This window comes from Sapajus apella, unplaced genomic scaffold (assembly GCF_009761245.1).
Source record: "Sapajus apella isolate SASKATOON/1434 unplaced genomic scaffold, GSC_monkey_1.0 scaffold8, whole genome shotgun sequence".
Lineage (NCBI taxonomy): Eukaryota > Metazoa > Chordata > Mammalia > Primates > Cebidae > Sapajus > Sapajus apella.
In genome coordinates, this window is record NW_022436948.1 from 12,568,207 (window position 1) to 12,595,696 (window position 27,490).

The 27,490-nt window shown below is 47.2% G+C and overlaps 1 protein-coding gene across 3 annotated transcripts; it reads right to left on the bottom strand.

The window, feature by feature from the left end:
- Nucleotides 1-188: 188 nt before the first annotated feature.
- On the bottom strand, nt 189-26,940 carry IL10RB (interleukin 10 receptor subunit beta). Of its 3 annotated transcripts, XM_032276990.1 has the most exons (7): nt 26,759-26,940; nt 24,534-24,657; nt 17,334-17,491; nt 13,894-14,060; nt 9,945-10,092; nt 7,297-7,454; nt 196-1,203 (listed from the first exon to the last, which is right to left on the bottom strand). In XM_032276990.1, exons 1-7 carry the CDS (start codon nt 26,805-26,807, stop codon nt 1,030-1,032), a joined length of 978 nt encoding a protein of 325 aa, XP_032132881.1. In that variant the 5' UTR covers nt 26,808-26,940; the 3' UTR covers nt 196-1,029. The 3 variants fall into 3 exon arrangements, with proteins under 3 accessions (XP_032132882.1, XP_032132881.1, XP_032132880.1); XM_032276991.1 differs by lacking the exons at nt 24,534-24,657; nt 26,759-26,940 and adding an exon at nt 22,577-22,641 and having other exon boundaries at nt 189-1,203; XM_032276989.1 differs by lacking the exon at nt 26,759-26,940 and having other exon boundaries at nt 849-1,203; nt 24,534-24,727.
- Nucleotides 26,941-27,490: the final 550 nt, after the last annotated feature.

Here is a 27,490-nt window from a genome sequence, read left to right on the forward strand (position 1 = left end):
TGCACCTTTTAGTTTTTGAAGCTTTAGACTGAGAGTTCCCAGATGACCCAGACCTGGTACCTAGCACAGTGCCTGGCTGACAGCAGGCAGGGTCTAGAAAGTACTTGTGGAAGGAGTGGACATCAAGGTGGCAAACTAGAGCCTTTTTCAGCATCTAACAATTACACACAGGTAGTATCATGAACACATACAGTGCAATAGACAGTAAAACTTTAATGGAGCACCAGCAGCATATAAAACATATATAGGTAGAAAAATAAATTCAAAGTACTCTAAAGAATTCAAAAATCCATGTTTTGTATAGCATTGAGCTGACCACCCTTGAGTTGAGGTTGATTTTCAGATCAGTCTATCCATAATCTAGTAGAATGTTAAATCTCCATTCTTATTCCTCATTTTAAATATTTCTGTTTCTCACAATTTTTTCTTTTTTGAGATGAGCCTCACTCTGCACCCAGGCTGGAGAGCAGTGCCATGATCTTGACTCACTGCAACCTCCTCCTCCACCTAGTTCAAGCGATTCTTCCACCTCAGCCAATCAAGTAGCTGGGATCACAGGTGTGCATCATCACGCCCAGCTAATTTTTTGTATTTTCAGTAGAGATGGGGGTTCACCATGTTGGCCAGGCTGGTCTCAAACTCCTGACCTCAGGTGATCCACCTGCCTTGGCCTCCCAAAATGCTGGGATTACAGGCATGAGCCACTATGCTCAGCCCTATTTCTCACAATTAAACATGATTCTTTTTTAGTGATATAAGAGGCTGAAAATTGCATTCTCAGTGGCCAACTTTTAAAAACATCATGAAAGCCTTTATAAGACAGTGAGTTCCCAAATGGAGTATTTTTGCCAAGAGAGCCTTTAAAATGTAGCTCTTTGGTTTCTTAGATAAGTCCAGGGTCTAGGAGTTCCAGACGTGGGGCTGGCTCAGGTGGCCTTGGCCCTCATTTGCTGCCCCGATCCCTCACTGAGGCAGATGTGAGATGGAGTGTGTCACTGTGCCCAGCCGAGTGTGTTTCCTTATCAGAGCCTAGCTCTGGGATCCCTGGCCAGGCGGGGTCCTGAGGCTGCGGCTGTCACCAGGATTCTGCTTACCACTCTCAGAGTCTTCTGTAATGACACTTAGCTTGTCGAAAACATCATTCTCATCCGAGAATGGAAGGGAGAAAAACAGAAGCGTGTTATGATGAGGATGGCCCAAAAACTGTGGAGAGAAAGAGGATAATGATTAATTTTCTTCATTTCTTTTTTGGGGTTTACAGAGATTTTTTCACAGAAAAAAATCCTGGCTAGAAAATGCTATTTTATTTTTTTGAGACAGGGTCTTGCTGGGTCACCAGGCTGGAGTGCCTGGTGCGATCATGGCTCACTGCAGCCTTGACCTTCTGGGCTCAAGCGATTCTCCTACCTCAGGCTTCTGAGTAGCTGGGATTATAGGCATGTGCCGCCATGCCCAGCTAATTTTTCTTTTTTTGGTAGAGATTAGAGATGAGGTCTCACCAAGTTGCCCAGGCTGGTCTCCAATTCCTGGGCTCAAGTGATCTTCTCACCTTAGCCTCCCAAAGTGCTGAGATTACAGGCATGAGCCACTATGCCTGGCCAAAAATGTGATTTTTATTTTAATTAATTAATTATTTTTGTGAGACAGAGTCTTACTCTGTCGCCCAGGCTGGAGTGCAGTGGCGTGATCCTGACTCACTGCGACCTCCATCTTCCAGGTTCAAGTGATTCCCGTGCCTCATCCTCCCAAGTAGCTGGGATTACATGTGTGCGTCACCATGCCTGGCCAATTTTTGTATTTTTAGTAGACATGGGGTTTCGCCATGTTGGCCAGGCTGGTCTCAAATTCCTGACCTCAGGTGACCCGCCCACCTCGGCCTCCCAAAGTGCTAGGATTACAGGTGTGAGCCACCACACCAGGCCATTCTTTTGACTTTTTAAAAATGTGGCTACTAGCAAATCTAAAATAGACATGGCTTGTGATATGTTGTCAGACAGAGCCATGTTCTTGCTTTCAATGGATGCCAACTCTTTTCAGTTTTGTGTCACCTGTAGCCAGGACTACTTAAGGGCAGGGACCACAGTCTGATAATCTTTGTCTCTCCGATGCTTTGACCAATGAAGATGCCCCTAGATGTTTCCTGAAATCTCTGCTGGTTTCTCACTCTCCATTCTTCATCTTCCTAGGTCCACCGATGCTCATAATCTTCATAATTAGATGGAGAACCTCATTCTCTAAAGCTTGGCATTTTGAATCCCTCCCCTCCAGATGGAACCCCTCTTAGTGTCACTTCTACACTCAGCCTTCTGATATGGCTTAATGAACTTGAGGGTGGCTGCACTACCTCCTGGGGTGGACCTGTCAGGATTTCCCCTCGTGGGTCTTGAGCAGCTGACGGAGAGCGGTGGCGGGGCTCCTCTGTTGGGCGAAGGAGGAGGATGGAGGGAAGGGGAACCTCTCTAAACTTCGGATCCAGTGGGTTAATGAGAATGGGCTGGAAGCTACCCTGGGTTTTCCTGGGATAATGGGGACAGGAGAGATCAAAGGAAGGTGTAGTAAATCTCGAGAAAGCAGTACCAGATGAGTCTCCTGGTTGGACAGACACACACGCGCACACACACACACACGTCATTGGCTCAATAGATGAGTGTCGGATGAACCTCCCTAGTGCTTTTTATTTTTTGACGAAGTCTTACTCTGACACCCAGACTGGAGTGCAGTGGCACAATCTTGGCTCACTGCAACCTCTGCCTCCCAGGTTCAAGCGATTCTCCTGCCTCAGCCTCCCGAGTAGTTGGGACTCCAGGCACCTCTCACTGCACCCGGCTAATTTTTGTATTTTTAGTAGAGACAGGTTTCACCACCTTAAACAGGCTGGTCTTAAACTCCTGACCTCATGATCCACCCACCTCAGCCTCCCAAAGTGCTGGGATACAGGCGTGAGCCACCGTGCCCGGCCCCTAGTGCTTTTTTAACTCAAAGTCTCTATTCCCAGCAAATCTCCCTAAACTCTAAATAATCCTCTGGGTCCTGGTTAATGGATTCTATATATTATGAGTGAAGCTGGAGGAGCTCATGATGTGAGGACCCCGAACTGCTCCACAGTTGTCTGGCTCTTCTCAAGCACTCTCCACCCGCTTCTCTGATTTCTTGCTCTTATAGGGGCTGGCTCCCCGTAAAGTCTTTGAAGTCTTCTAGCCTTGGAGGTGAGAGCTCCTGCTGACAGGCCCCCTGACTGTTCATCTGTTCTTTCCTGTCTGACCAGTTTCTTTAATGGTGAAACAAGAAGCAAAAATAGCAGCTGAATAATTTTGCTTCCTCTTGTTTCTCAGTTAACTAAACACCCTTGACCCAAGCAAGGGGCCCACCCTCATTCTTTGCTCTTCCTGCTGCAGCTGTGGCTTCTCAAAAGCTCATACAGGATTCTTTCTTCATTTTGGTGCTGCAGTCTTGTTGGCACTTTTTTTTTTTTCAGATCGAGTCTCTGTCTGTCACCCAGGCTGGATGGAGTACAATGGTGTGATCTCTGCTCACTGTAATCTCCACCTCCTGGGTTCAAGCAATTCTTGTGCCTCAGCCTCCCAAGTAGCTGGTATTATAGGCGTGGCTAATTTTTGTATTTTTAGTAGAGACAGGGTTTCACCATGTTGGCCAGGCTGGTCTCGAACTCCTGACTTCAAGTGATCTGCCAGCCTGAGCCTCCCAAAGTGCTGGGATTACAGGCGTGAGCCACTGTGCCTGGCCTGGCACTCTCTCTAGGGGGTTCTAGCCACTCTGAAATGCTTGCCTATGGTACTGTGCTCCACTTTCCATCCAGGGTAGACACTGTGCCGTGGTGCCCAGATCCCCTTTGTGGTGGAAGCACTTGGAGGAATATCGGAGGCTGAAATGGCTCACAGCTGTCTCTTTCTAGGTTGTACCCTTACCAGGCAGTTGTCTTGGCCAAGACTCCGTGCCCTTCCCAGAGGCAGCCTGCATCAGCTGACTGGTAATGCGGGGACAAGGGCCTGACATTAGCTATCACAATAGTACATTAATAAGACCAGACATGCAGGAAGTGGCAAGGCATTGGTGAGGCCCACACACTGCAGAGGGTGAGAAACTCACCCTGTAGAGATTCAGGGGCCTGCCACATCTGTGAAATTTGAGGGGACCCTTGGAGTGGGGCATGCCAGGATATTCTCTTTAAAGGACCGATTGCTGTATCTCACCCGCCACCACTAGGAAGGAAGTACTGTGCTGTGTAGGCCTCTTAGGCTTCTGGAGGCAGCACGTTCCACGCCTGGGAATACTGCTCCAATGTGTTTGTCAAACGACACAGGAGGCTGCTGACACTGAGGGGCCCAGAGCAGGAAAGGGGCCTGCAGGAGGTCCGGGACGTGGAGCCCGCGGCCCTGTGTACACCTCAGGACTGATGCATCAGCCACCAGTGACGGCCTGCGAGTCCAATCTAAGGAATGGGTGACTAGGCACATCCTTGAAGTGTCTGGGGTGGGGAAAGATGTTGGGTGGGGTTTATGGCAAATCCCAAGAGGAGAATTGCAACATAGATAAGAGAGTTCTGGGGTCAGGCAGGGCCATCTGCAGCAGATAATTATATCCTGTTTGAAAAAGCAGCCCCTGGAGCACTATGGGGACCTGGCAGACACAGAGCTTCTGACCAGGGACGTGAGGTGATCGTGTTGCCCAGAAGTGACCATCATGAGGCCTGAGACCCAGCAGGTCCTGAGAGGGGGTCAGAAGGTGCATGTCGGCCACCTGCAGGTGGCTCAAGCGCCTGTGCCCTCTATCCCTGTCGCACAGTGTGTGTCTGCCCACACGATGACCCCATGGGGGGACAGGTGCTTATGTCCAGCTGAAGAAGGAGGAAGGGCTGGCCCAGTTTCATGGCAAGGTTAGCATGGTACGTGGGCGCACACCAAAAGTGGCCCGCTGCTGCACTAAAGCCCCAATCAGGGAGAAAGCCTCCCCATGGGCGGAGCTCTGGTCATGTGTCTGGCCATCCCCTTTATGTGGAAAGAAAAGCGGCCCAAGATCCCAGGCAGGGGTCAGTGGTGAGGCTGGTGGTCAGGAGCCCCGGGGGAAGGAAATGTGGAAGATTAGGGACAGGACGTCTGGGGAAGAAGGACGTGGGGGGACCCGAGGGAGTGGCTGTAGCATGGAGATTTTTGTGTCCCATATTAACTCCCACTGATAGCGTGTGTCACAGACAGCGGACGGCCACAGAGACACAATGACACTTGTTTTTTAAATGGCCCATGAGTCAAGAATGGTTTTAGAGTTTTTAAATGATTACATTTAAGTGGTTACATAAGTGCCTACATAATTTTGATTTTATTTCTTGCTAACAGAACCTAAAAATATATAATTTTTAAAATTTTTAAAATTTTGAGACAGAGTCTTATTCTGTTGCTCAGGCTGGAGTGCAGTGGCGTGATCGTGGCTTACTGCAACCTCCACCTCCAGGGTCCAAGTGATTCTCCTGCCTCAGCCTCCTGAGTAGCTGGGATTACAGGCACCTGCCACCACACCCAGCTAATTTTTGTATTTTTAGTAGAGATGGGGCTTTGCCATGTTGGCTAGGCTGCTCTTGAACTCCTGACCTCAGGTGATCAGCCTGCCTCAGCCTCCCAAAGTGCTAGGATTACAGGGGTGAGCCACTGTGCTCGGCTTTCTAAAATATTTTTTACTTGGCCTGATTCTGACAGCAAATTGACAAGTGCAGAGACAGGCCATTGCCTGAGATGGGCCTGGGGACCAGAAGCTCAGTCCTCTCTGGGATGAGGGCTGGGTCATCCAATCACATCAGCAGGCTGATTGGCACAGGCTCCTTCCTGAGAGGAGGGTGGACCGTCAGGGCCAGCAGATCAAGCAGGAGCAAGCCCACAAGCTTTCCTTTGTGGTCCCGAGACCAGCGGCAGCAGTGGGGGCTGGAGTGCGTTCCACTCACCTTCCTCCTCTTCCCTCCCCAGGAAACGAGATCAACTTAGATCTCGAGGAGCTGCTTCCAGCAGATCCAAGTGGTTCCAGGGTGACTGTAGTGGATGCTGTGGTGCCTTCAGGAACGAGGCACTCGCGCCCCTAGCTCCTGGCTGCTGATGTGTCACCCCTCACCCTAGTTTAGGCCCCCTTCTTGGGGGCAGTCCATATCTAGCACATGATAGGGATACATGCCTATCCCTCTTGCCTTGGTTTGGGACATCTCTAGAGGGCCACCCCAGCTTGAGATGCCACATGGGATTGGCTGAGGCCTCTGTTGTGGCTGCGTGACAGCTCAACTCTCTCTCTGCCTCATCTGGCTACCTTCACTCCCTTAGGGTGCTATTTGCAAGGTTGTTCCCCATTAAGCTTTTTGAATGCAAATCTCTACCTTAGAGTCTGCTTCCTGGGAAATGGGACCAAAGACAGTTCCTTTTGGGTCTGGGGTTGGCATCTTTTCATTTTCAAGTGTCGGTGACTATCTAGGGTTTCATTTCTTTTTTTTTTTTTTTTTTTTGAGATGAAGTCTCGCTCTGTTGCCCAGGCTGGAGTACAATGGCGTGATCTCGGCTCACTGCCACCTCTGCCTCCTGGGTTCAAACTATTCTCCTTCCTCAGCCCCCCGAGTAGCTGAGATTACAGGCATGCGCCACTATACCCAGCTGATTTTTTATTTTTAGTAGAGACGGGGTTTCACCATGTTGGCCAGGCTGGTCTCGAACTGCTGACCTCAGGTGATCCACCCGCCTCAGCCTCCCAAAGTGCTGGGATTATAGGCGTGTACAGTTTCATTTCTTAGGGCGTCTTCAGTCCTGTTATCATTAGTCAGGTGCATCATTTCTTCTTCTAACCCTTTTAAAAGCAGCCTTCCTACAGTCCAGCATACACGTCCCAGAATTTCAATCACTCTCACATATTCCAAAACTGGAAATGCACCTCTCCTTCCTCCCATTCTCTCCCTCTGGTGATTCGCTAGCATTTAGCCTCCTTCTTCCACACTGAGCTCTGCTTTTCCCCCTCCTGCCCTAGAACCAGAACCTTTGCTCCCCAGGGACCTGGGGCTTTGAGTAGTGAAGGCTGGAGCAGGAGCAATGCCCAGGGGCAAGGAGGGCTACTGGACAAACCTGCGTCCCTTTCCTTGGGGCTGTTCCCTGACCTCATATGTCTTTGAAATGGTTACAAGAGAATGGACCAGCACACAAGATGTGTTTTTTTTTCCTGGAAAACATGTTGTCCGGAATTGAACAGCCTTAACTTGAAAGCAAAGCTCTGTCCAATCAAGGTTTTCAAATCCACATTTCACTCCATCCTACCTACCTCCTTCAGGTGCTGTGGAAGAGAATTCCCAGGGCAGAAGGCGTACTTTGTCTTCTTGTAAATGTACCACAGCAAGGCGAAGCAGCCGAGAAGTGCCAGGCAGACCACAAAGACCGAGGCCATGAGGATGACGGCCACCATCCAGGAGGGGACCGTTTCTGCCAGGGATAACGGGCGTGTCACATCCTTGTCACAGGTTGGGTCACAGTGATCCCAAGAGCATTTTAACCACCACAATCCTTGAGAACAGGACCTGGGCATTCATCTTGGGAGACGTCTCAGAAACACAGCAGCTGGTTGGAGGACCCAGAGGTTTTCAAAGAGTTTCATCCCTTTCCTATCTTCTCTAAAGTTTGGTTTCTGGAATGATTGCTGATATACATCAAAAGAATAACAAGGAAGAATTCTGATCCCCTGTGCCTGCTGGCAGTGTAGCAACGGGCCTCCCTGGGCTGAGCATATCACTTCTGCCTTGAAGCAGCAAGTGAGACTCCCCTGGACCCCTGAGCCCGAGTTAAACACAGGCACCATTGCATTCTATATTGAGAAAGACAGAAACTCTCTGCACGAACAAGTCTATCCAACCCCCTGCACTAGACCAGGTGTGATGGCTCACATCTATAATCTCAGCACTTTGGGAGGCCGAGGTGGGAGGATTGCTTGAGCCCAGGAGTTTGAGATCAGTCTGGGCAACACAGTAAGACCCCCTTCTCTACAACAAAAAAATGTTAAAGATTAGCTGGATGTAGTGGTGCACACCCGTAGCCCCAGCTCCTTGAAAGGCTGAGGTGGGAGGATCACTTGAGCTCGGGAGGTCGAGACAGTGGTAGTGAGCTATGATCGCACCACTGCACTCTAACCTGGGTGACAGAGTGAATCCCTGCCTCAAAAACAAAAACCAAAGCCAAGACAAACAAACCCTTGCACTAAGAGACTTGGCCACACCCCAGCATGGTTTCCAGCGGGCCAAGGTCACATTCCCCAGACGACCCAACCCCCTGAGTTCCTGTCCGGAAAAACCCCAGGCTGTCTAAGGCATGTGCCATTTGTTCTTCCAGCCCCTGAAGAGAGGCCTTGACTTTTGTTTCAGAGAGCATTTATTAAAAGGGGCTTGCAATGGTGAATCCTTCCTCTGTCCCTTTGAGACATCCATGTATCTCCCACAACCTGGGGACGTTTTTCTCAGCGATCTGAGAGCCATTCTTCTGAAATCATCAGGAAGGACAGGGCCTCTGTCTCCCCGTCTCTGTGGGAGGGTAGGAACCTAGCCTTAAGAAACGCCAGTCCACAGACACAGACAGCCTCCTGGCACTGACCAACCTCCTTCGTTGATTTAAAATTTTTTTCACTTCCCCGATTCTGGTCAACTCCCCACGCACACCTTTCTACTCCCTCATCCTCCCTTTATTCCTTTTGATCTTTGAGACAGAACCTCGTTCTGTTGGCCGGGAGCGGTGGCTCACGCCTGTAATCCTAGCACTTTGGGAGGCCGAGGTGGGTGGATCACCTGAGGTCAGGAATTCAAGACCAGCCTGGCCATCATGGTGAAACCCCATCTTTAAAAAAAAAAAAAAAAAAAAAGGATCTCGTTCTGTTGTCCAGCCTGAAGTGTGGTAGCATGAACATGGCTCACTTCAGCCTCAACCTCCAGGGCTCAAGTGATCCTCCCACCTCAGCCTCCCGGGTGGCTGGGACTACAGGAATGTGTCACCATGTCCAGCTAATTTTTAAAATATTTTTTAGAGACATGGGTTCCACTGTGTTGGCCAGGCTGGTCTCAAACTCCTGGGCTTAGTTTCCCAAAGTGCTGGGATTACAGGAGTGAGCCACCGTGCCAGGCCTCATTTTTTTTTTTTTTTTTTTTGAGATGAAGTCTCGCTCTGTTGCCCAGGCTGGAGTGCAATGGTATGATCTCAGCTCACTGCCACCTCCGCCTCCCGGGTTCAAACAATTCTCCTGCCTCAGCCTCCTGAGTAGCTGAGATTACAGGCATGGGCCACCACACCCGGCTGATTTTGTATTTTTAGTAGAGACGGGGTTTCACCATGTTGGCCAGGCTGGTCTCGAACTACTGACCTCAGGTGATCCACCCACCTCAGTCTCCCAAAGTGCTAGGATTACAGGTGTGTAGAGTTTCATTTCTCAGGGCATCTTCAGTCCTGTTATCATTAGTCAGGTGCATCATTTCTTCTTCCTAACCCTTTTAAAAGTAGCCTTCCTACAGTCCAGCATACACATCCCAGAATTTCAATCACTCTCACATATTCCAAAACTGGAAATGCACCTCTCCTTCCTCCCATTCTCTCCCTCTGGCGATTCGCTGGCATTTAGCCTCGAGGTTTTTCTTTCTTCCACACTGAGCTCTGCTTTTCCCCCTCCTGCCCTAGAACCAGAACCTTTGCTCCCCAGGGACCTGGGGCTTTGAGTAGTGAAGGCTGGAGCAGGAGCAATGCCCAGGGGCAAGGAGGGCTACTGGACAAACCTGCGTCTCCTTCCCAGCCTGAAACTGATCGGTCAGGGCTGAGAGACAACGTCAGGGCCATAGCTTTCTCAGCTGAGCTGCAGTTTCAGCTAGATGCAATCAGGTCTAGGGCAGGTGTCTATAAAGCTGTTTAGGATGCTTAGCCGAGGCGCATCTCAGGACTCACCGTCATTGTTTGTTTCCTCACAGACAGGCTCACTCCATTCCCCAGTTTTGTTCCTATCAGGAAGAAACCCTTGAACTTGAATACAATAAGTTGTCCACGGTTCCAGGTTTCTGAGGACCTCAAAGTCATACTGAGGAGTAATCTGAAGCTAGTAATGAAGACAAAAATAAGGCCATGACTCAGCAGAGAAAGGACACTTTTTTTTTCTCCCACATCTACCAGTTATAATCGCTGTTTTAGACTTGAAATAGGAAGAAGCGGGTAGCAGGTACTCCTCCCAGGTCAGGGTGCGCTGACGCCACTCAAGGGATGAACCAAGGACTGACTGTGATACCAACAAACCATCTCGGTTCCTGAATTCTCGAGCTTAAATGACACACAAGCCATACACTTCTTTTTTTAAAAAGATAAAGCAGGCTGGGTGTGTTGGCTCACGCCTGTAATCCCAGCACTTTGGGAGACTGAGGTGGGAGGATCACTTGAGGCCAGGAGTTTGAGACCAGCCTAGCCAACATGGCAAAACCCCATCTGGACTAAAGATACAAAAAATTAGCTGGGCATGGTGGCACATATGAATTGCTTGAACTTGGGAGGTGGAAATTGCAGTGAGCCGGGATCATGCCACACTGCACTCTAGCCTGGGTGACAGAGCCATACTCTGTCTCAAAAATAAATAAATAACCCGCTTTATTATTATTATTATTATCTTTTGAGATGGAGTTTCACTCTTGCTGCCCAGGCTGGAATGCAGTGCTGTGATCTTGGCTCACTGCAACCTCTGCCTCCTGGGTTCAAACGATTCTCCTGCCTCAGGCTCCTAAGTAGTTGGAATTACAGGCATGCACCACCATGCCCGGCTAATTTTTGTATTTTTGGTAGAGACGGGGCTTTTTTTTTTTTCAGACGGAGTTTCGCTCTTGTTACCCAGGCTGGAGTGCAATGGTGCGATCTCGGCTCACTGTAACCTCCGCCTCCTGGGTTCAGGCAATTCTCCTGCCTCAGCCTCCTCAGTAGCTGGGATTACAGGCACGCGCCACCATGCCCCGCTGATTTTTTGTATTTTTAGTAGAGATGGGGTTTCACCGTGTTGACCAGGATGGTCTCGATCTCTTGACCTCGTGATCCACCCGCCTCGGCCTCCCAAAGTGCTGGGATTACAGGCATGAGCCACCGCGCCCGGCAGAGACGGGGGTTTTACCACATTGGCCAGGCTGGTCTTGAATTCCTGACCTCAGGTGATCAGGCCTTGGCCTCCCAAAGTGCTGGGATTACAGGTGTGAGCCACCGCGACCAGCCGCAATTGGTTATTTCTCTTTTGGGGTTGGGGTTGTTGACAGCTTGCCTATATTCCTTTGTTGCATGAGAAGCTAAGCCCATGGGGATCAATAATTGGATTAGACTCATGGAATATATGAAGACAATGTGTTAACTTTCTAATAAGTAAATTAAAAGACCAAACCAATTCAAAGCAACAACTGAAAAAATGGTGGCTTGCAGTTCCAGAAGTCCAATGCCTCTAAAACCTTACAATGCAATTTTTTCAAAGATTAAACTCAGAGGCAAGCAGGTAAGGTGGTGGCATAGCAGTAGAGGGACCGTCTCAGTCCCCACTGGGGCTTTTTCACTTCTGCTTTTATCTTCTTGCTTTCTCCCAACAGGAAGAAAGAATTCCCGAAAGCCCTTCACCCTATGAGTTTAGGGACCGAGTCTGGCACCGTCTCAGGAATTTCTGCATTCTAGAGGGGAACCATATAAACCTGTATTGATACAAAATTAGCCAGGTGTGGTGGGGGTGAGGCAGGAGAATCACTTGAATCCAGGAGGCAGAGGTTGCAGTGAGCCGAGATCACACCACTGCATTCCAGCCTGGGTGATGAGAGAGTGAGACTCTGCCTCAAAACAACAACAACAACAGCAACTAAGCCTGTATTGGTGGTGGCATCACAGGTGACAGCAGCTGTGCGGCAGGCAGCCTTGCCACACTTGGTATGCCACACTGAAGGCTGCCACACAACTGGCCAAAGGGAGAGGACAAATGCCTAAGACGTTGCCGGTGCTGTGGGGATGTTTGAGATAAGAAACTAAACATGGGGTGGAGTCTGCATTCACATGTGCCTCAGGAGGCACCTGACCCTGCTTACTGTAGAACTGGATCCTTAACTGAGGTCTGTTGCTAGCTCCTAGAGGGGAGCCATCTGCTCTTATCTTTACCGCCCAGGGCTTAGCAGAGATGCCTGCATTTGATCAGTGATTGTATCAGAATTTATATGTTGAAACTTAATTGCCAATATGACAGGACTCAGAGGTGGAGGCTTTCTAAAGCAAGTAAGTCATGAGGGCAGAGCCTTCCTGAATGCCGTCAGTGACCTTAGAAAAGAGCAGCAAGGGAGCTGCTGATATCTTTGCCCTTTGCCTTTCACCATCTTGGAATCGGAGCATGCAGGTGCTCACCAGACACTGAATCTGCTGGTGCCTTGATCTTGGACTTTCCAGCCTCCAGAACTATAGGAACTAAATTTCTATTGTTTATAAGTCACCCAGCCTGTGGTATTTTGTTGTAGCAGCAGGAATGGACTAAGACACGGCATCATTTAATGAAACATTTTTTGGAGAAAAAAATTAACTTGAGATTTTTTTGGGCTATGCGGTATGTGTATGCAAATTTAACTACAGCATTCCTAAGATAATAACATGGGTGATCCCTTCTTCCCAAACTCTTTGAGAATTAAGTGGTAAAATCAACATTTAATGTGGAAGAGATAACACGTATGTATAACGTACATAACATATACATGTCAGTTTAGGACTGTGAACAGCATTCAGCTCAGAAGCATTAGGTATAAGAATAAAGTTTGGGCCGGGCACGGTGGCTCAAGCCTGTAATCCCAGCACTGTGGGAGGCCGAGGCGGGTGGATCACGAGGTCAAGAGATCGAGACCATCCTGGTCAACACGGTGAAACCCCGTCTCTACTAAAAATACAAAAAATTAGCTGGGCATGGTGGCGCGTGCCTGTAATCCCAGTGACTCAGGAGGCTGAGGCAGGGGAATTGCCTGAACCCGGGAGGCGGAGGTTACGGTGAGCCGAGATCGCGCCATTGCACTCCAGCCTGGGTAACAAGACCGAAACTCCGTCTCAAAAAAAAAAAAAAAAAAAAAAAAAGAATAAAGTTTGACCAAAGATTAATAAAAATAACCTTAACATGTCTAGCAAAGAGGAAGGAAACCTTATGTATTGACCATATATACATTGTTCCAAGCAATGGGATGAGTTTATATTTTCTATTATTGCATTAAATCCCCCAGCAATCTTATGAAGTAGGTTATCATCCTCATTTTATTAATAAAGTAAGTTATTATGCCCATTTTGCAGACTTGAGGAAGCTGGGGCCAAGAATGTGACCTATGCCACATGGTGGCAGGGGCAATAGTCCAATCAGATCTTTTGACTCCAAGCCCATATTTTTAAAGAAATTGTCCCCTGAAAAATACAGCAGCAAGGGGAAACTGGGCTCAGAAAGACACAATGTGACACTGGGCATCCAGCATCTAGGAGTGGCTGTCTTGACCATGGACATACCTAATTTGTGGTGTGTGTGGGACCCAGGGGTTGATGTCATGAGATAGTTGTCAATTTGCTGATAAATTCAGCCAGCTCCAAGTCTCCCAGCCAACTCTGACTCAGCTGTGCCTTCCCCTGCAACTGCCCTTCAGGGAGGGAAAGGTCTGCTGTCACTGTGCAGACTTTGTCCTGAAAGTGCTCTACACATATTCCTTGGGCGTCTGGGAAGCTTGAGCCAGAGATGCCAGTAACCCCTCATTCTGGGAAGCTCTTGGCTTACAGAGAACCAGTCCTTAGGTACTCTAGATCGTAAAGTGCTGCCACCTTGCAAGATTCTGCAAAGAACGTGAAAGCCTACTACCTCTGAAATGCAATTAGCCAAGCTTACCTTTTCATCAGTACCATTTTTCCAATATTGCACATTATAAGTCCATGAGTTATACACATTCTTCATAGTCCAAGTTTCATATTCATTCTCAATTTTGGGGGCTAAGAAACGCATATGTAAAGAATCAGCAAGTACTTCTACTTGCACTCCAGGGGGTCCAATAATGGCTAAGCATAAGAACAAGCAAAATGACAATCAAAAATCACATTTTAAAAACTTGATTTCAATATTAATTTTTCATAACCATGCAAAATAATTAGTTCATGGAAGTATACTACTTTGATACACCATTGTTATGACATTGATTGACACGGTTAAAGAGGATAGTTGGATTTAGTTTCTTTTAAAAAATCTGATAATCTTTGTCTTTATTAATCAAGTTTAGTCCATTTATGTTTATTATGGTTTCTGATACATTTGGAATCATTCCAACTACATCATTTTGTATTTTCTATGAGAATTTCTTTCAAAATTTCTATTTTATGTTTTTGGTATCTTTGCCTCTTTTTTTCCTGCTTTTTGTTGTCTGGAATTTTATTTTCTTTGCTAGGATGGAAGCTACAGATGGCATCTCTATTATTTTTAGTGGCCACCTTTACATGTTTAACATGTATAATTAACCATATATATTTCCAACAAAGTCTAAAGCTGTTTCCCTTCTGAATGCTCTTTTACTAGAAATTCATGTGATTGGCTCCTTCATTTGGGTCTCCGTTCAAATGCTACTTCTTCAGACAGACTGTATCTTACCACCCTATGTAGAAGCGCAGCTCCCATTACTTTCTGTCTTATTACCTTGCTTTAGTTTTCTTAAGAACCACAGTCACTACCTGTCATACAATATGTATCTATTTATTTATTGTCTGTCTTCCTGATTAGCACATATATGCTCCATGAGGGCAGGGATTTTGACTCGTTCACTGTTGTAGCTTCAGTGCTCAGAATGCTGCTGTTACTATAGACTGACTTGTAAATGGTTCCGGGCAATGGTGGTGTTTGAGTTGTCCTGTATTCTTCTTTGGCTGCCGGTTACTTTTTCAGGGCTGTTAATAAACCTGCTTCTACCATTCTAAAGTGCTTATCTGAAAACCAGATGAGAAAACTTGTTAAATGCTTTTCCAAAGCAAGTATAAAGAGGCTATGCATGGCTCCTGGAAGCGGTTTCCTATCACTAAAATATATAGATTTCAAGAGGCACATTCCAACATTGGGTAGTAGTTGCTAAGATATGGATGCCAGAGCCTGGGTCTGAATCCTTGCTTGGCCACTCATCATCTGTGTGACCTTTTGACAAGCTGCTTAACCACACTGTACCTAGCTAGGTTCTAAAGGGAACTTCCACGGATGGGAGCTAACAGAATTTGGGACAAGTTAGGACATGGTAAGCCAGTTAGCAATTATAGGAGCAAAACCTTGTACTTTTAACTATTGTGAAACTTACTTTTGTGTTCATTTTTTCTTTGTTTTTATAAAGGTACCCTTAGAAAAGATAATCTAACTTTGGTAATTTATGATTCCAAAAGTAAAAAGTTTTGCCTAGGCTTGGGATGGAATTGGGAAAGGGAAAAAAGGCATCCTAGCTTCATTCTCTACCAGGGAGGATGTAACTGGGGCCACGGTGGTCCAGAGCAGGGGACTGGCATAAAGACCCCTCCCCACATAGAGACAGTGCTTTTTTTGAGACAAGATCTCACTCTGTCACCCAGGCTGCTGGAGTGCAGTGGTGTGATAATGGCTCACCGCAGCCTGGACTTCCCAGGCTCAGGTGACTCTTCCACGTCAGCCTCCCAGGTAGCGGGGACTACAAGCACACTCCACCATGTCTGGCTAATTTTTGTTTTTTGGTATTTTTTTTTTTGTAGAGACGGGGTTTTGCCATTTAGCCCAGGCTGGTCTCAAATTACTGGGCTTAAGGCCAAACGTGGTGCCTCATGTCTGTAATCCCAGCCCTTTGGGAGGCCGAGGCAGGCTGATCACTTGAGGTCAGGAGTTCAAGGCCAGCCTGGCTCACATGGTGAGACCCTGTCTCTACTAAAAATACAAAAAAATTTAGCTGGGCATGGTGATGGGCACTTGAAGTCCCAGCTACTCAGGAGGCTGGGGCACGAGAATCACTTGAACCCCAGAAGTGGAGGTTCCAGTGATCACGGCACTGCACTCCAGCCTGGGTGTTAAAGCAAGACTTTGCCTCAAAAAGAATAAAAAAAGAGAAGAAAAAAATGTCTGGGCTCAAGTGATCCACCACCTCAGGCTCCCAAAGTGTTGGGATTATAGATGTGAGCCACTGTGCCTGGCCAGAGACAATTCTTTTTTTTTTTTTTTTTTTTTTTTAGTTTGAGACAGAGTCTGACTCTGTCACCCAGGCTGGAGTGCAATGGTGCAATCTTGGCTCACTGCAACCTTCCCCTCCCAGGTGCAAGCAATTCTCTGCCCCAGCCTCCCGAGTACCTGGGATTACAGGCACCCACCACCATTCCTGGCTAATTTTTGTATTTTTAGTAGAGAGGGGGTTTCACCATCTTGGCTGGGCTGGTCTTGAACTCCTAACCTTGTGATTCACCTGCCCTGGCCTCCCAAAGTGCTGGGCGTGAACCACTGCACCCGGCCCAGTGCACCACTGCATCACTAATTCTTTTAGTGCTTCTCTCTCTGTGAGTTTTGACGGGCTGTATGTGAGTTTTGTAAATCAGGTTCTTTTAACCCCAATCTTTACTCGCTCAATAGCTAATATATGGTTTAATTAGTTTTCAATCCCTGATATTTTAAATATGCTTATCTCATATTTAGGGAACTCTGGTGGGTCGCCATGACCCTCCAAACCTAACCTGGGAACAATATAGTTTTCTTTTTGATACCAAGTGTCACTCTATTGCCCAGGCTGCAGTGCAGTGGTACAGTCTCGGTCACTGCCCTCTCCGCCTAACCTGGAACAATTTTTGATGCTGACCAACCAGTCTGACCCAACCTATCCCTATCTGCCATCAGCCCTATCCCTCCCTCTGTCCCTTGCTCTGGGCAAGCTGGCTATCTGCATCAGATTTTCCATCTCTATACCTGCCTTCATTCTTTTGCCTATCACATTATATTTCTTGTTTAAGTCATAATTCCAGACTGACTTCCTTCCAGAAAATTCACCATCTGAATCCTTCCAGAACTTTTCCTTAACAGCACCAGCCCCATGGGCCCAACACATTCACATCCTCGAGGCACTAAAGGTATTAGATTTACATGTAATTGTTGTATTGATGCTCTGCCTACCCTTTGCTGTCTCTCCCATGGATTTCTTTAGGGATACAACTCTATTAGATTCCTTAAGCCCCTTATGCAAGGCCATCCATTTGTGAGTCCTCAAAGAATTCTTGTTGATGGACCAACCAATGTGGAAAAAAAACAAGGCAAGATGATGACATTATAAAAAAAGGGAAAACAAAATGGCTTACTGTCATCCACAGGACAGAAGGTGATGTTTACCCAGTCAGAATGCTCATCTGCAAATTCAGCCCTGACTCTCAAGGTGTGGTCACCATACTTGGAAATACTTGAGAAATCACATTCCGTCGAGGTAGTACTCACGCATATATCTTGGAATGTCCTATAACTACACAATCAAAAAGATAGGTAAATCAGGAGAGTTCTAGCTTCAGTCTCCCTGAGGCTGACTGGTATTTAATTTGCAGAAGAAAACTCTGTTAAACATAGAAATAGGTGTCTTCAAAAAAGAACTTCTCAGAGACTTGAACATCCGAATGACTACATGCCTCTCCAAGAGGCTGAGTATTCAGCATCTTTGACCAAGAAAGCTTCCTTCCTTGAATATATATTTTTGAAAATGGGGGCACATGATTTATGAGACATTGATTTACATAGATTTACCAAAATAAAGATATTACAATGATTTTCAATAAAGTCCTGTGCTGCATAACGACATTTCTGTCAATGACAGACCACATGTACAACGGCGGTGTCCTACGATAACAATACTCTATTTATACTGTAACTTTTCTATGTTTAAATACATTTAGATGCACACATACCTCGTTTCATTGTGATTTGCTTTATTGTACTTCACAGATACTGAATTTTACAAATTGAAGGTCTGAGGCAACCCTGCATTGAGCAAGCCTGTTGGTGCCATTTTCCCAACAGCACATGCTCACTTCAGGTATCTACGTCCCATTTTGGTAATTCTTGCAATATTTCAAACCTTTTCATCATTACTATATCTGTTATGGTGATTTGTGGTCAGTGATTTTTGATGTTACCATTGTAATTGTTTTGGGGCACCATGGACCACACGTATATAAGACACTGAAATTAATCAATACATGTGTGTGTTTTGACTTCTCCACCTACTGGCCATTCCCCTGTCTCTCTCTTTGGGCCTTCCTATTCCAAAAGCTGGAAATGAGTAAGCTTAGTGAGGAAGCATACTGAAGGCCACAAGAGGCCTCTTGGGCCAAACAGCCAAGTTGTGAATGCAAAGGAAAACTCCTTGAAGGAAACTAAAAGTGCTACTCCAGTGAACACGTGAATGATAAGAAAGCAAAACAGCCTTATTGATAACATGGAGAAAGTCTCAGTGGTCTGGGTAGAAGATCAAACCAGCCATACCATTCCCTTAAGCCAACATCTAATCCAGAGCAAGCCCTCAATACTCCACTTCTGTGAAGGCTGAAAGAGGTGAGGAAGCTGTAGAAGAAAAGTTGGAAGTTAGCAGAGGTTGGTTCATAAGGTTTAAGAACAGAAGCCATCTCCATAACATAAAAGTGCAAGGTGAAGCAGCAAGTGCTGATGGAGAAGCTGCAGCAAGTTACCCAGAAGATCCAGCTAAAATCTAGCTAACACGATGAAGGTGACTACTCTAAAAAACAGATTTTTAACGTAGATGGAACAACCTTCTATTAAAAGAAGATGTCACCTAGGACTTTCATAGCTACAGAGGAGAAGTCAATGCCTGTCTTCAAAGCTTCAGAGAACAGGCTGACTTTCATTAAGGGCTAATGTAGCTGGTGACTTTAAGTTGAAGCCAACATTTGATTACCATTTTGAAAATCCTAGAGCTCTTAAGAATTATGCTAAATCTACTCTGCGCTCTACAAATGGAACAACAAAGCCTGGATGACAGCACATCTATTTACAGCATGGTTTACCGAATACTTTAAGTCCGTTATTAAGACCTACTGCTCAGCATGAAGTTTTCTCTCAAAATATTACTGCTCATCGACAATGTACCTGGTTACCCAAGAGCTCTGATGGACATTTAAAAGAAGAGGAATGCTGTTTTCATGCCTGCTAACACAACATCCATTCTGCAGCCCATGGATTGAGTCGTTTTGACTCTCAAGTCTTATTATTTAAGAAATATATTTTGAAGCTAGGCACAGTGGCTCATTCCTGTAATCCCAGCACTTTGGGTGGCCAAGGTGGGGCGAGTCACTTGAGGTCCGGAGTTCGAGACCAGCCTGGCCAACATGGTGAAACCTTGACTCTACTACAAAAAAAAAACAAAAACAAAAACAAAAATTAGCCAGGTGTGGTGGCACTACTTGGGAGGCTGAGGCAGGAGAATCACTTGAACCCTGGAGGTGGAGGCAGCAGTGAGCTGAGATCATGCCACTACTCCAGCCTGGGCGACAGAGTGAGACTCCGTCTTAATAAATAAAATAAAATATATTTTGTAAAGTTATAGCTGCCATTGATAGAGTTTCTCTATGGATCTGGGCAAGGTAAATTGAAAACCTCCCAGAAAGGATTCACCATTCGAAATGCCATTAAGAACATTGGTGATTCGCCGGAGGAGGTCAAAATATAACATCAATAGGAGTTTGGAAGAAGCTGATTCAAACTCTCATAATTTAAGGGGTTCAAGACTTCAGTGGAGGAAGTCACTGCAGCTGTGTGGTGGAAACAGCAAGATGACTGGAATTAGAAGCAGAACCTGAAGATGTGACTGAATTGCTCCAATCTCATGATAAAACTTGAACAGATGAAGAGTTGTTTCTAATGAACGAGCAAAGAACATGGTTTCTTGAGATAGATTTGTTCCTGGTGAAGATGCTATGAATGTTGTTGAAATGACAACAAAGGGTTTAGAATATTACATAAACTTAGTTGATAGAGCATAGCAGGGTTTGAAAGGATTGATTCCAATTTTGAAAGAAGTTCTGTGGGTAAAACGCATGTCATGCTATAGAGAAATCTGTCAAGAAAGGAAGAGTTAATTGATGCGGCAAACTTCATTGTCATCTTATTTCAAGAAATTGCCACAGTCACTGCAACTCAGCAACCATGACCCTGATTAGTCAGCAGCCACCCATATCAAGGCAAGACCCTCCACCTGCAAAAGGATTATGACTTGCTGAAGGCTCTGATGATTGCTAGCACTGTTTAGCAAGTAAGTATTTTAAAATTAGACTGTGCACATTTTTTTAGACATAATGCTATTGCTCACTTAATGGACTACGCTATAAACCTAACTTTTACATGCACAGGGAAACAAACAAATTCATGTGACTCACTGTATTCTGGTTTTAGCTTTATTGTGGTAGTCTGGAACCAAATTGTCTTATCTTTGTGGTATGCCTGTATACAAATACCACTGTGTTACGATTGCCTATGGTACTCGGTAGAGTAACATGCTGTATACGTTCACAACCTAGGGCAATAGGCTACACCACATAGTGTAGGTATATACCAGGCCACACCATCTAGGCTTGTGCAAATACACTGTATGATTTTCATACAACAAAACTGTCTAATGATGCATTTCTCAGAATGTACCCCAGTTGTTAAGTGACCCATGACTGCCCTGTCCTATAAATGACTATTATTGAAATTACTCTGGAAAAATTATAAAGCAATGCATTAGTCTCAATCAGAACACCAGCCCAGACAGCAATCACTAAAGGGGGCATGACAGAAAGTGAAGTGGAAGGAAAGCAACGGTGTTTGGAAATGCCTGTTGGATGTGTTGGATGCTAGTGAAATAGAATCCCCTGAATCTAAGCTGGCAACAGCCCCAGGAGGTGTAACTGGCTGCATATGATCAAGGAAGCCCAGGCTCTCATCCTGCAAAAAGTAGGGAGTTGCCTGGCTCAGTGGCTTATGCCTGTAATCCCAGCACTTTGGGAGGCCGAAGCAGAGCCTCGCTTGAGCCCAGGAGTTTGAGAACAGCCTGGACAACATGGTGAGAGTGAGAGTCCTTGTCTCTATAAAAAAAATCAAAAAATTATCTGGGTGTGGTGGCATCTGCCTGTGGTCCGTGCTACTCAGGAGGCTGAGAGGAGGGAAGCTCGCTTGAGCCTGGGAGGTGGAGGCTGCAGTGAGCCATGATCGCACCCTGCATTGCAGCCTGGGCAACAGAGTGAGACTATCTCAAAAAATAAAATCAAATAAAATAATACACAAGCGAGGAGCTATTTGATTGGTCCCCCAAGGCATCTTCTGGTGCCAAAATCAATTTGGTTGCTCCCAGAAGTGATGGTGATAAAAATAACAACAGCCAACATTTATTAGGTCCATAGGGGTCAGGGGTGGAGAGCCTGAGAAATCTGCCTGACTGAACTCAGATCTGTCTGGCTTCATAGTCTAAGGCAGCATATCACACCTTGCGGCATGCTTAGTGATGCCTAGAACAATCCTGTGCAAAAAGTAGACAGAGATAATTGGGCTCATGCTATTTTTTCACTTAATATACCACAAATATCTGTCAATTATTTCTTCACAGCTGCTTAACATCCCATCATTTGGAAAATCCAGGGGTCATTTCATGAAAGGGGTTTTCTCACATGTGGCCATGTCTTTTTTTCCTCCCCTCCTCCCTCCTTTCTTCCCTCTTGTTTGCCTTCTTTCCAATTCAAGTCTGGCTAATTAAAAAAAAAAAAAAATTGTAGTGACAAGGCCCTACTATGTAGCCCAAGCTGGTCTTGAATGCCTGGCCTCAAGTGATTGTCCTACCCTGGACCCCCAAAACACTGGGATTACTGTTGTGGGCCACTATGCCTGGCCCATTTCCTTCTTTTAAACGAATGCATCAATTGTCCAGCATATTTAATATTTCAAAGGTTGTTTTGCAATAACTTCTTTTTCACTAAGTTATTATTTTTTTGAGACACAGTCTCACTCTGTCGCCCAGGCTAGAGTACAATGGTGTGACCTTGCCTCGATGCAACCTCTGCCTCCTGGGTTCCAGTGATTCTCCTGCCTCAGCCTCCCAGGCATGCACCATCGTGCCTAGCTAATTTTGTGTTTTTAGTAGAAATGGGGTTTTGCCATGTTGGCTAGGCTGGTCTCGAACTCCTGACCTCAGGTAATCTGCCCACTTCGGCCTCCCAAACTGCTGGGATTATAGGCGTGAGCCACTGCTCCTGGCCTTCACTAGGTTGCTTTATTGCATGTACAAATATTTCTCTCAACATTAAATAGGTAACATGACCTGTTCCTCATATTTACATCTAATTATTTTGGATGTTCCTAAATTAAAATCACCAGTACATCCTCTGAAGTGCCCCCTGCTCTGGCTGCCCTACCCCAATGCACACAAACAACAGAGAGTTTGTGCGATGCAATTGCTCATGCTAAATTCTAAACAAGCCTTTTGTAGAGCCACATATGGGTAACATCTTTTGGGGTCAAGGACATGCCCAGCACATATTTTGTTTTCTCCAGCACAAACCATACTCACTCTGTAGTTCCATGAGGGGAGACCAGGAACCCAGGTATGGATACCCTCATGAAGTCACTTCATGAAGTCACTGGGATCTCTAACGTAAAAGATAAACATGCAAAGCCAAAGGCCTCAACTATAATGGCAAAAAAGCACGGCATGGGTTGGGTGAGGTGGCTCACGCATGTGATCCCAGCACTTTGGGAGGCTGAGGCAGATGGATCACTTGAGGCCAGGAGTTTGAGACCAGCTTGGCCAACATGGCGAAACCCTGTCTCTTCTAAAAATACAAATATCAGCTGGGCACGGTGGCACATGCCTGTAGTCCCAGCTACTTGGGAGGCTGAGGCAGGAGAATTGCTTGAACCCAGGAGGCAGAGGCTGCAGTGAGTGCAGGTCACACCACTGCACTCCAGCCTTGGTGACAGAGTGAGACCCTTTCTCAAAGAAAAAAAAAAACCAAAAAACCAAAAGCATAGCACAAAACAACAAAAAAATAAACTACAGGGGAGACAGACAGAGAGGAAAGTTAATTTTCCACAGTAAAATCTCTGTGGCTATCCAGACTGAGTAGAGAAAACACAGAAAGCAAATAATAAAGCCAGTCAGTACTAGAACATGCACATCAGGAAAATATCAATTGTAGAATGGCCTCCTTCAATCCTTGGGACGGGTGACAAAACTGGACTAAGGACTGTAGATTAGACATGAGCGTTGTATTAATGTAAAAGTTCCTGAGCTTCTCACCGTACTATGTGATTTGATTATCCTTGTTCTTGTGAAATACACACTGAAATATTACAGCACAGAGGGCAGGAGAGAGAAAGAGGGAGGGAGAGAATGACATTAAAAATTGGTGAATCTGGTTATAGGCCATCTGGAAATTCTTTGTATTATACATGACTTTTGAAATGTTCTGTTAGTCTGGAACTAATTTTAAACAAAAAGTTAAGAAACAAAAGCAAGCAACGCATAGCCAAGGACCAGCCTTCTACTTCTCTGAGGTAGCAGGCCTTGGGGATTTTTGGGAAATGACAGCTGGATGGGTGGGAGCCAGGGATTGATGGGATCTGGGACCAGGTTTCCTCCTGCCTCACTGAAGGACTTGTCTATCTTTGTATGTTTCTGAGTCACGTAAAAAGCAGGTGTGTTGGCTTGTCAGCCTTAGGCCTCCTGCTGCTGTTTGCGCCTGGCCTAAAGGTGCGTCACCTGCAGTCCAGCATGTGGCGTATGGTGGCAGGCTGCCAAGGCAGTGCTGGCACTGACTTCCTTCACCAGGCATAGGGAAACACTGACAGGCAGGAGAGGCAGAGGGAGTTCAGACCCCCGCTGAGATGACCATCTAGGGTGACATTCTCTCTTCCTTCACAGCTCCTGCTGCTGTCAGAGAATGGGGCTTTTAACAGTCAGTAGCTGTCTTTCTTTCAATTTCAGGATGAAACCACAGAGAAACTGAGTGTTCACTATGCAAAGTATGTGCATCGCGCAATACTGGGGCGTGCTGCTGCTGTTCTAACCCATCGGGGGGAAACAGGCAGTGTATGGTAGCCAGGGGCTTCCTGACTGCTTTGCATACCTCAGTTTCTTGGTTAGCATCCACTCAACATTGTTGACTCTTAGAAATACTACTCATACCCGGAGATGACAGCAGTAGTATTTTTCTTTTAAAATATACCAGCTGTGACAACCAAGCTGGGTTCTGTACATACAAGGTGACCACTATGGCTGATTATATCTACATATGCATGATAAGCAACAGTCAAATCATCAACCATCACAACCAGAAAACCTAAAAGAGAAAAGGTGGCCACAAGAATTTCCCAGACAGAAAAAGGCCAGCAGGGAGGCTCCCTGAAAGCTGTCACAGTCATATGGTGACAGCAGTCAGACTCCCTTCCTCCTGTGGCCCAGCCCAGTGACCAGCTCAGGGCCGGCTCCTCCCATGCATTCCTGCCAAGAGTGAGGTCAGACCCACCTTTGGAACTGAGCTGTGAAAGTCAGGTTCCCTTTGGTAAAAGCAGGTGACTCCCACTGTAGAATGTTCTTGAAATTAACAGAATTCATTCTGACATTTTCAGGAGGTGGCACCATTCCCAATGCTAAGAAAATAAGAGAAAAGCATTTACGGCCCTTTTCCTCAAAATGGTTGCTCATGAAAAAGCCCACATCCAGCACTTGAATCTCCTCTGTGGCTCCATGTCTTCAAAGGCCTCGTGGATGAGGGAGGCAGAGACAGGTTGGCTCTGCTGGAGTCTAGATTTTCTTTGAGGAGCCATGAGGAGAAATTTCTGTAGGGGCAGGAGTAAAGTGGGGACATGTAAAGGAGCCTGATTTGTGTGGTGGCAGAAAGCTATGGGGGATAGGGTGGGGTAGATGGATTTCAGATATATTTCCAGAGATAAAAACAAACTGGAGACTTCCTGATACATTTGATGCATAAAAAGCTGAGGCTAATGTGCATTTTGGGCTTAAGCACCGGTGCCCCGATTGGAGCTCAGCTGGGGAACTCACGAGTCCCATCTGAGCTGCATTAGGTTGGAGATGCTGGAGAGAGGCTGAAGTAGGAATGTCAGGGAGACAGCAGGATGCATGAGCCCAGAGGTCACACCCAGAAGAGATTTGGGCTAGAGACAGAAATTATTTTTAGACCTTTTAATAGAAAATTCAAAACCTGGCCAGGTGTGGTCACTCCCACCTGTAATCCCGCACTTTGGAAGGCTGAGGTGGGTGAATCACCTGAGGTCAGGAGTTTGAGACCAGGCTGACCAACACTGTGAAACCCCATCTCTACTAAAAATATAAAAATTAGCCGGGCGCACTGGCGCACGCCTGTAATCCCAGCTACTCCGGAGGCTAAGGCTGGAGACTCGCTTGAATCTGGGAGGTGGAGGTTGCAGTGAGCCGAGACTGCACCATTGCACTCCAGTCTGGTCAATACAGTGAAACTCCATCTCAAAAAAAAAAAAAAAAAAAAAAAGAAGGAGAAGAAGAAGGAGAAGGAGAAGGAGAAGGAGAAGGAGAAGGAGAAGGAGAAGAAGAAGAAGAAGAAGAAGGAGAAGAAGAAGATTGGAAACCTACATGCAAATAGAAAAGTAGAATAATATAATAAACCACCATCCACCCCACAACTGGTATCGAGAGAGAGATAAATGTGCGAGTTATGGGCCTATAGCCCATGCTTAATGCCAGGCTTTGGCTGAAATCCCCCAAAGGAACAGTGTTGGGGAAGGAGAGAAGAGGCCTCGGGCACCGCAATTAGCTACACAGAGACGTGCCAGAACAGGAGAGTTCACGAGAAAGGAAGGCGGTGACCATCGTGTTATTGGAACCTAGGCAGTAAATTAAGAGGAGGACAGCGCCAGGCGCGGTGGCTCACGCCTGTAATCCCAGCATTTTGGGAGGCTGAGGCGGGCAGATCACGAGGTCAAGAGATGGAGATCATCCTGGCCAACATGGTGAAGCCCCGTCTCTACTAAAATACAAGAGTTAGCTGAGTGTAGTGGTGGGCGCCAGTAATCCCAGCTACTTGGGAGGCTGAGGCAGGAGAATCGCTTGAACCCGGGAGACGGAGGTTGCAGTGAGCCGTCAGAGCGAGACTGTCTCAAAAAGGTTTCAATGAATTAGATTTAGAAGCTACGGAGCTGGGGCGCTGCGGGGCAGAATCCAGATTTCAGGGCGCTGAGGCCTGACCCGGAAGGAGGGGAAGTGCAGCGGGTGATGGGGGCGTATCTGTAGGGAGAGCTGGCACTGAGGGGGGCAGAGACTTGGGGTCTGGCTGTCAGAGCGCTGGGGGCTTCCGGGGGCCTCCACTTGACCTGATGGTCTCCAGAGGGCCAGATGACAGCCACGGTGGGACCTTGGGTCTTTTGAGGAAGCTACTTTACTTAGACGCCCGCCGGCAGACAGATGCAGGAGGAGGAGAGGGAGTCAAAAGACGCCGGGAGTCTCCCCTTGAGTTTAGGGCCCAGACCGTCGGTAATCTGGTGCGGGCAGGGCTTCCTCCGGTTACAGAACCGACGGCAGCGGCAGCCCAGCCCCCTCTCAGCACCCCGGCCGCAGCGTTTGCATCTCCGGTCCCGAGGCCCCGATGGCCCGACCGGGCACTTGGTCACTTTCAGGGCGCCCAGGGGTGGGATCAAGGGTGGCATCTGGCGGGGCCTCCCGGTTCCCAAGCTCGTCCCCTCCCCGCGGACCCCTCACCTGACACCAGCAGGCAGCCGCCCAGCCAGCTCCCGAGGCTCCGCGCCATGGCCGCGCCGGCTGCCCGGGCGGGCCCTGGGGGTGCCGCGGCCTCCGCCAGGCACACGACCCCCGCCTGCGCCCGGGAGCGCTTCTCCTCGGTCGCTTCCGGGAACCGGCGGGGCGGGGCGGGGCCGGGCGACCGGGCTCCTCTCCCGCTGCAGGCCCCACCCCATGGCCCGGGTCCGCCCGCGAGGCTCCTGCGCTTGGCAGGTGCACAGGAGGAGGCGAAAGCTTTGAAAGGCGCCGTCAAGTCAAATGAAGACCCTACAACGCCAGGCCAGGACGGACATTTGGATGCTGGAATGACGGTGGTGACAGTGGCTTTCCGTATTTTCTAGGTTTTGTCCCAAGCACAGGCACGCCCTCTCTTAATGCCCTCTCTCCGCACAGGTGAGTTAAAAGCACTCCATCAGCAAATCCAGTTTGAGAGGGTCTTCTTTACCATTCTCCTCCCCAGGGATAAATAACACAGAGCCAAGTCATTTATTACGCAAATTTCTTTCAGTGACTGCTGAGAAGGCGTTAATTTCCCCTTTTTAACTTGATGAGTGGTGAGATGGGAAATTCCAGAGCTGTCCAACGTTTTGGGTAATGTACAGCACCGCCTGATGTCTGGCGCTAGGACACCACGTGAAGTCGAGCAGAGGGAGGTGAATGCGCCCTAGGCCTCTGCAGGCCACCAAATAGAGC

Coding starts and splice junctions, on each gene's coding strand:
- IL10RB (XM_032276989.1), bottom strand. CDS start 24,712: ATGAGCAACCATTTTGAGGAAAAGGGCCGTAAATGCTTTTCTCTTATT. Junction 14,061..17,333: donor CTTCTGTCCTGTGGATGACA/GTAAGCCATTTT, acceptor TCTTATGCTTAG/CCATTATTGGACCCCCTGGA. Junction 7,455..9,944: donor TGAGGAAACAAACAATGACG/GTGAGTCCTGAG, acceptor TATCCCTGGCAG/AAACGGTCCCCTCCTGGATG.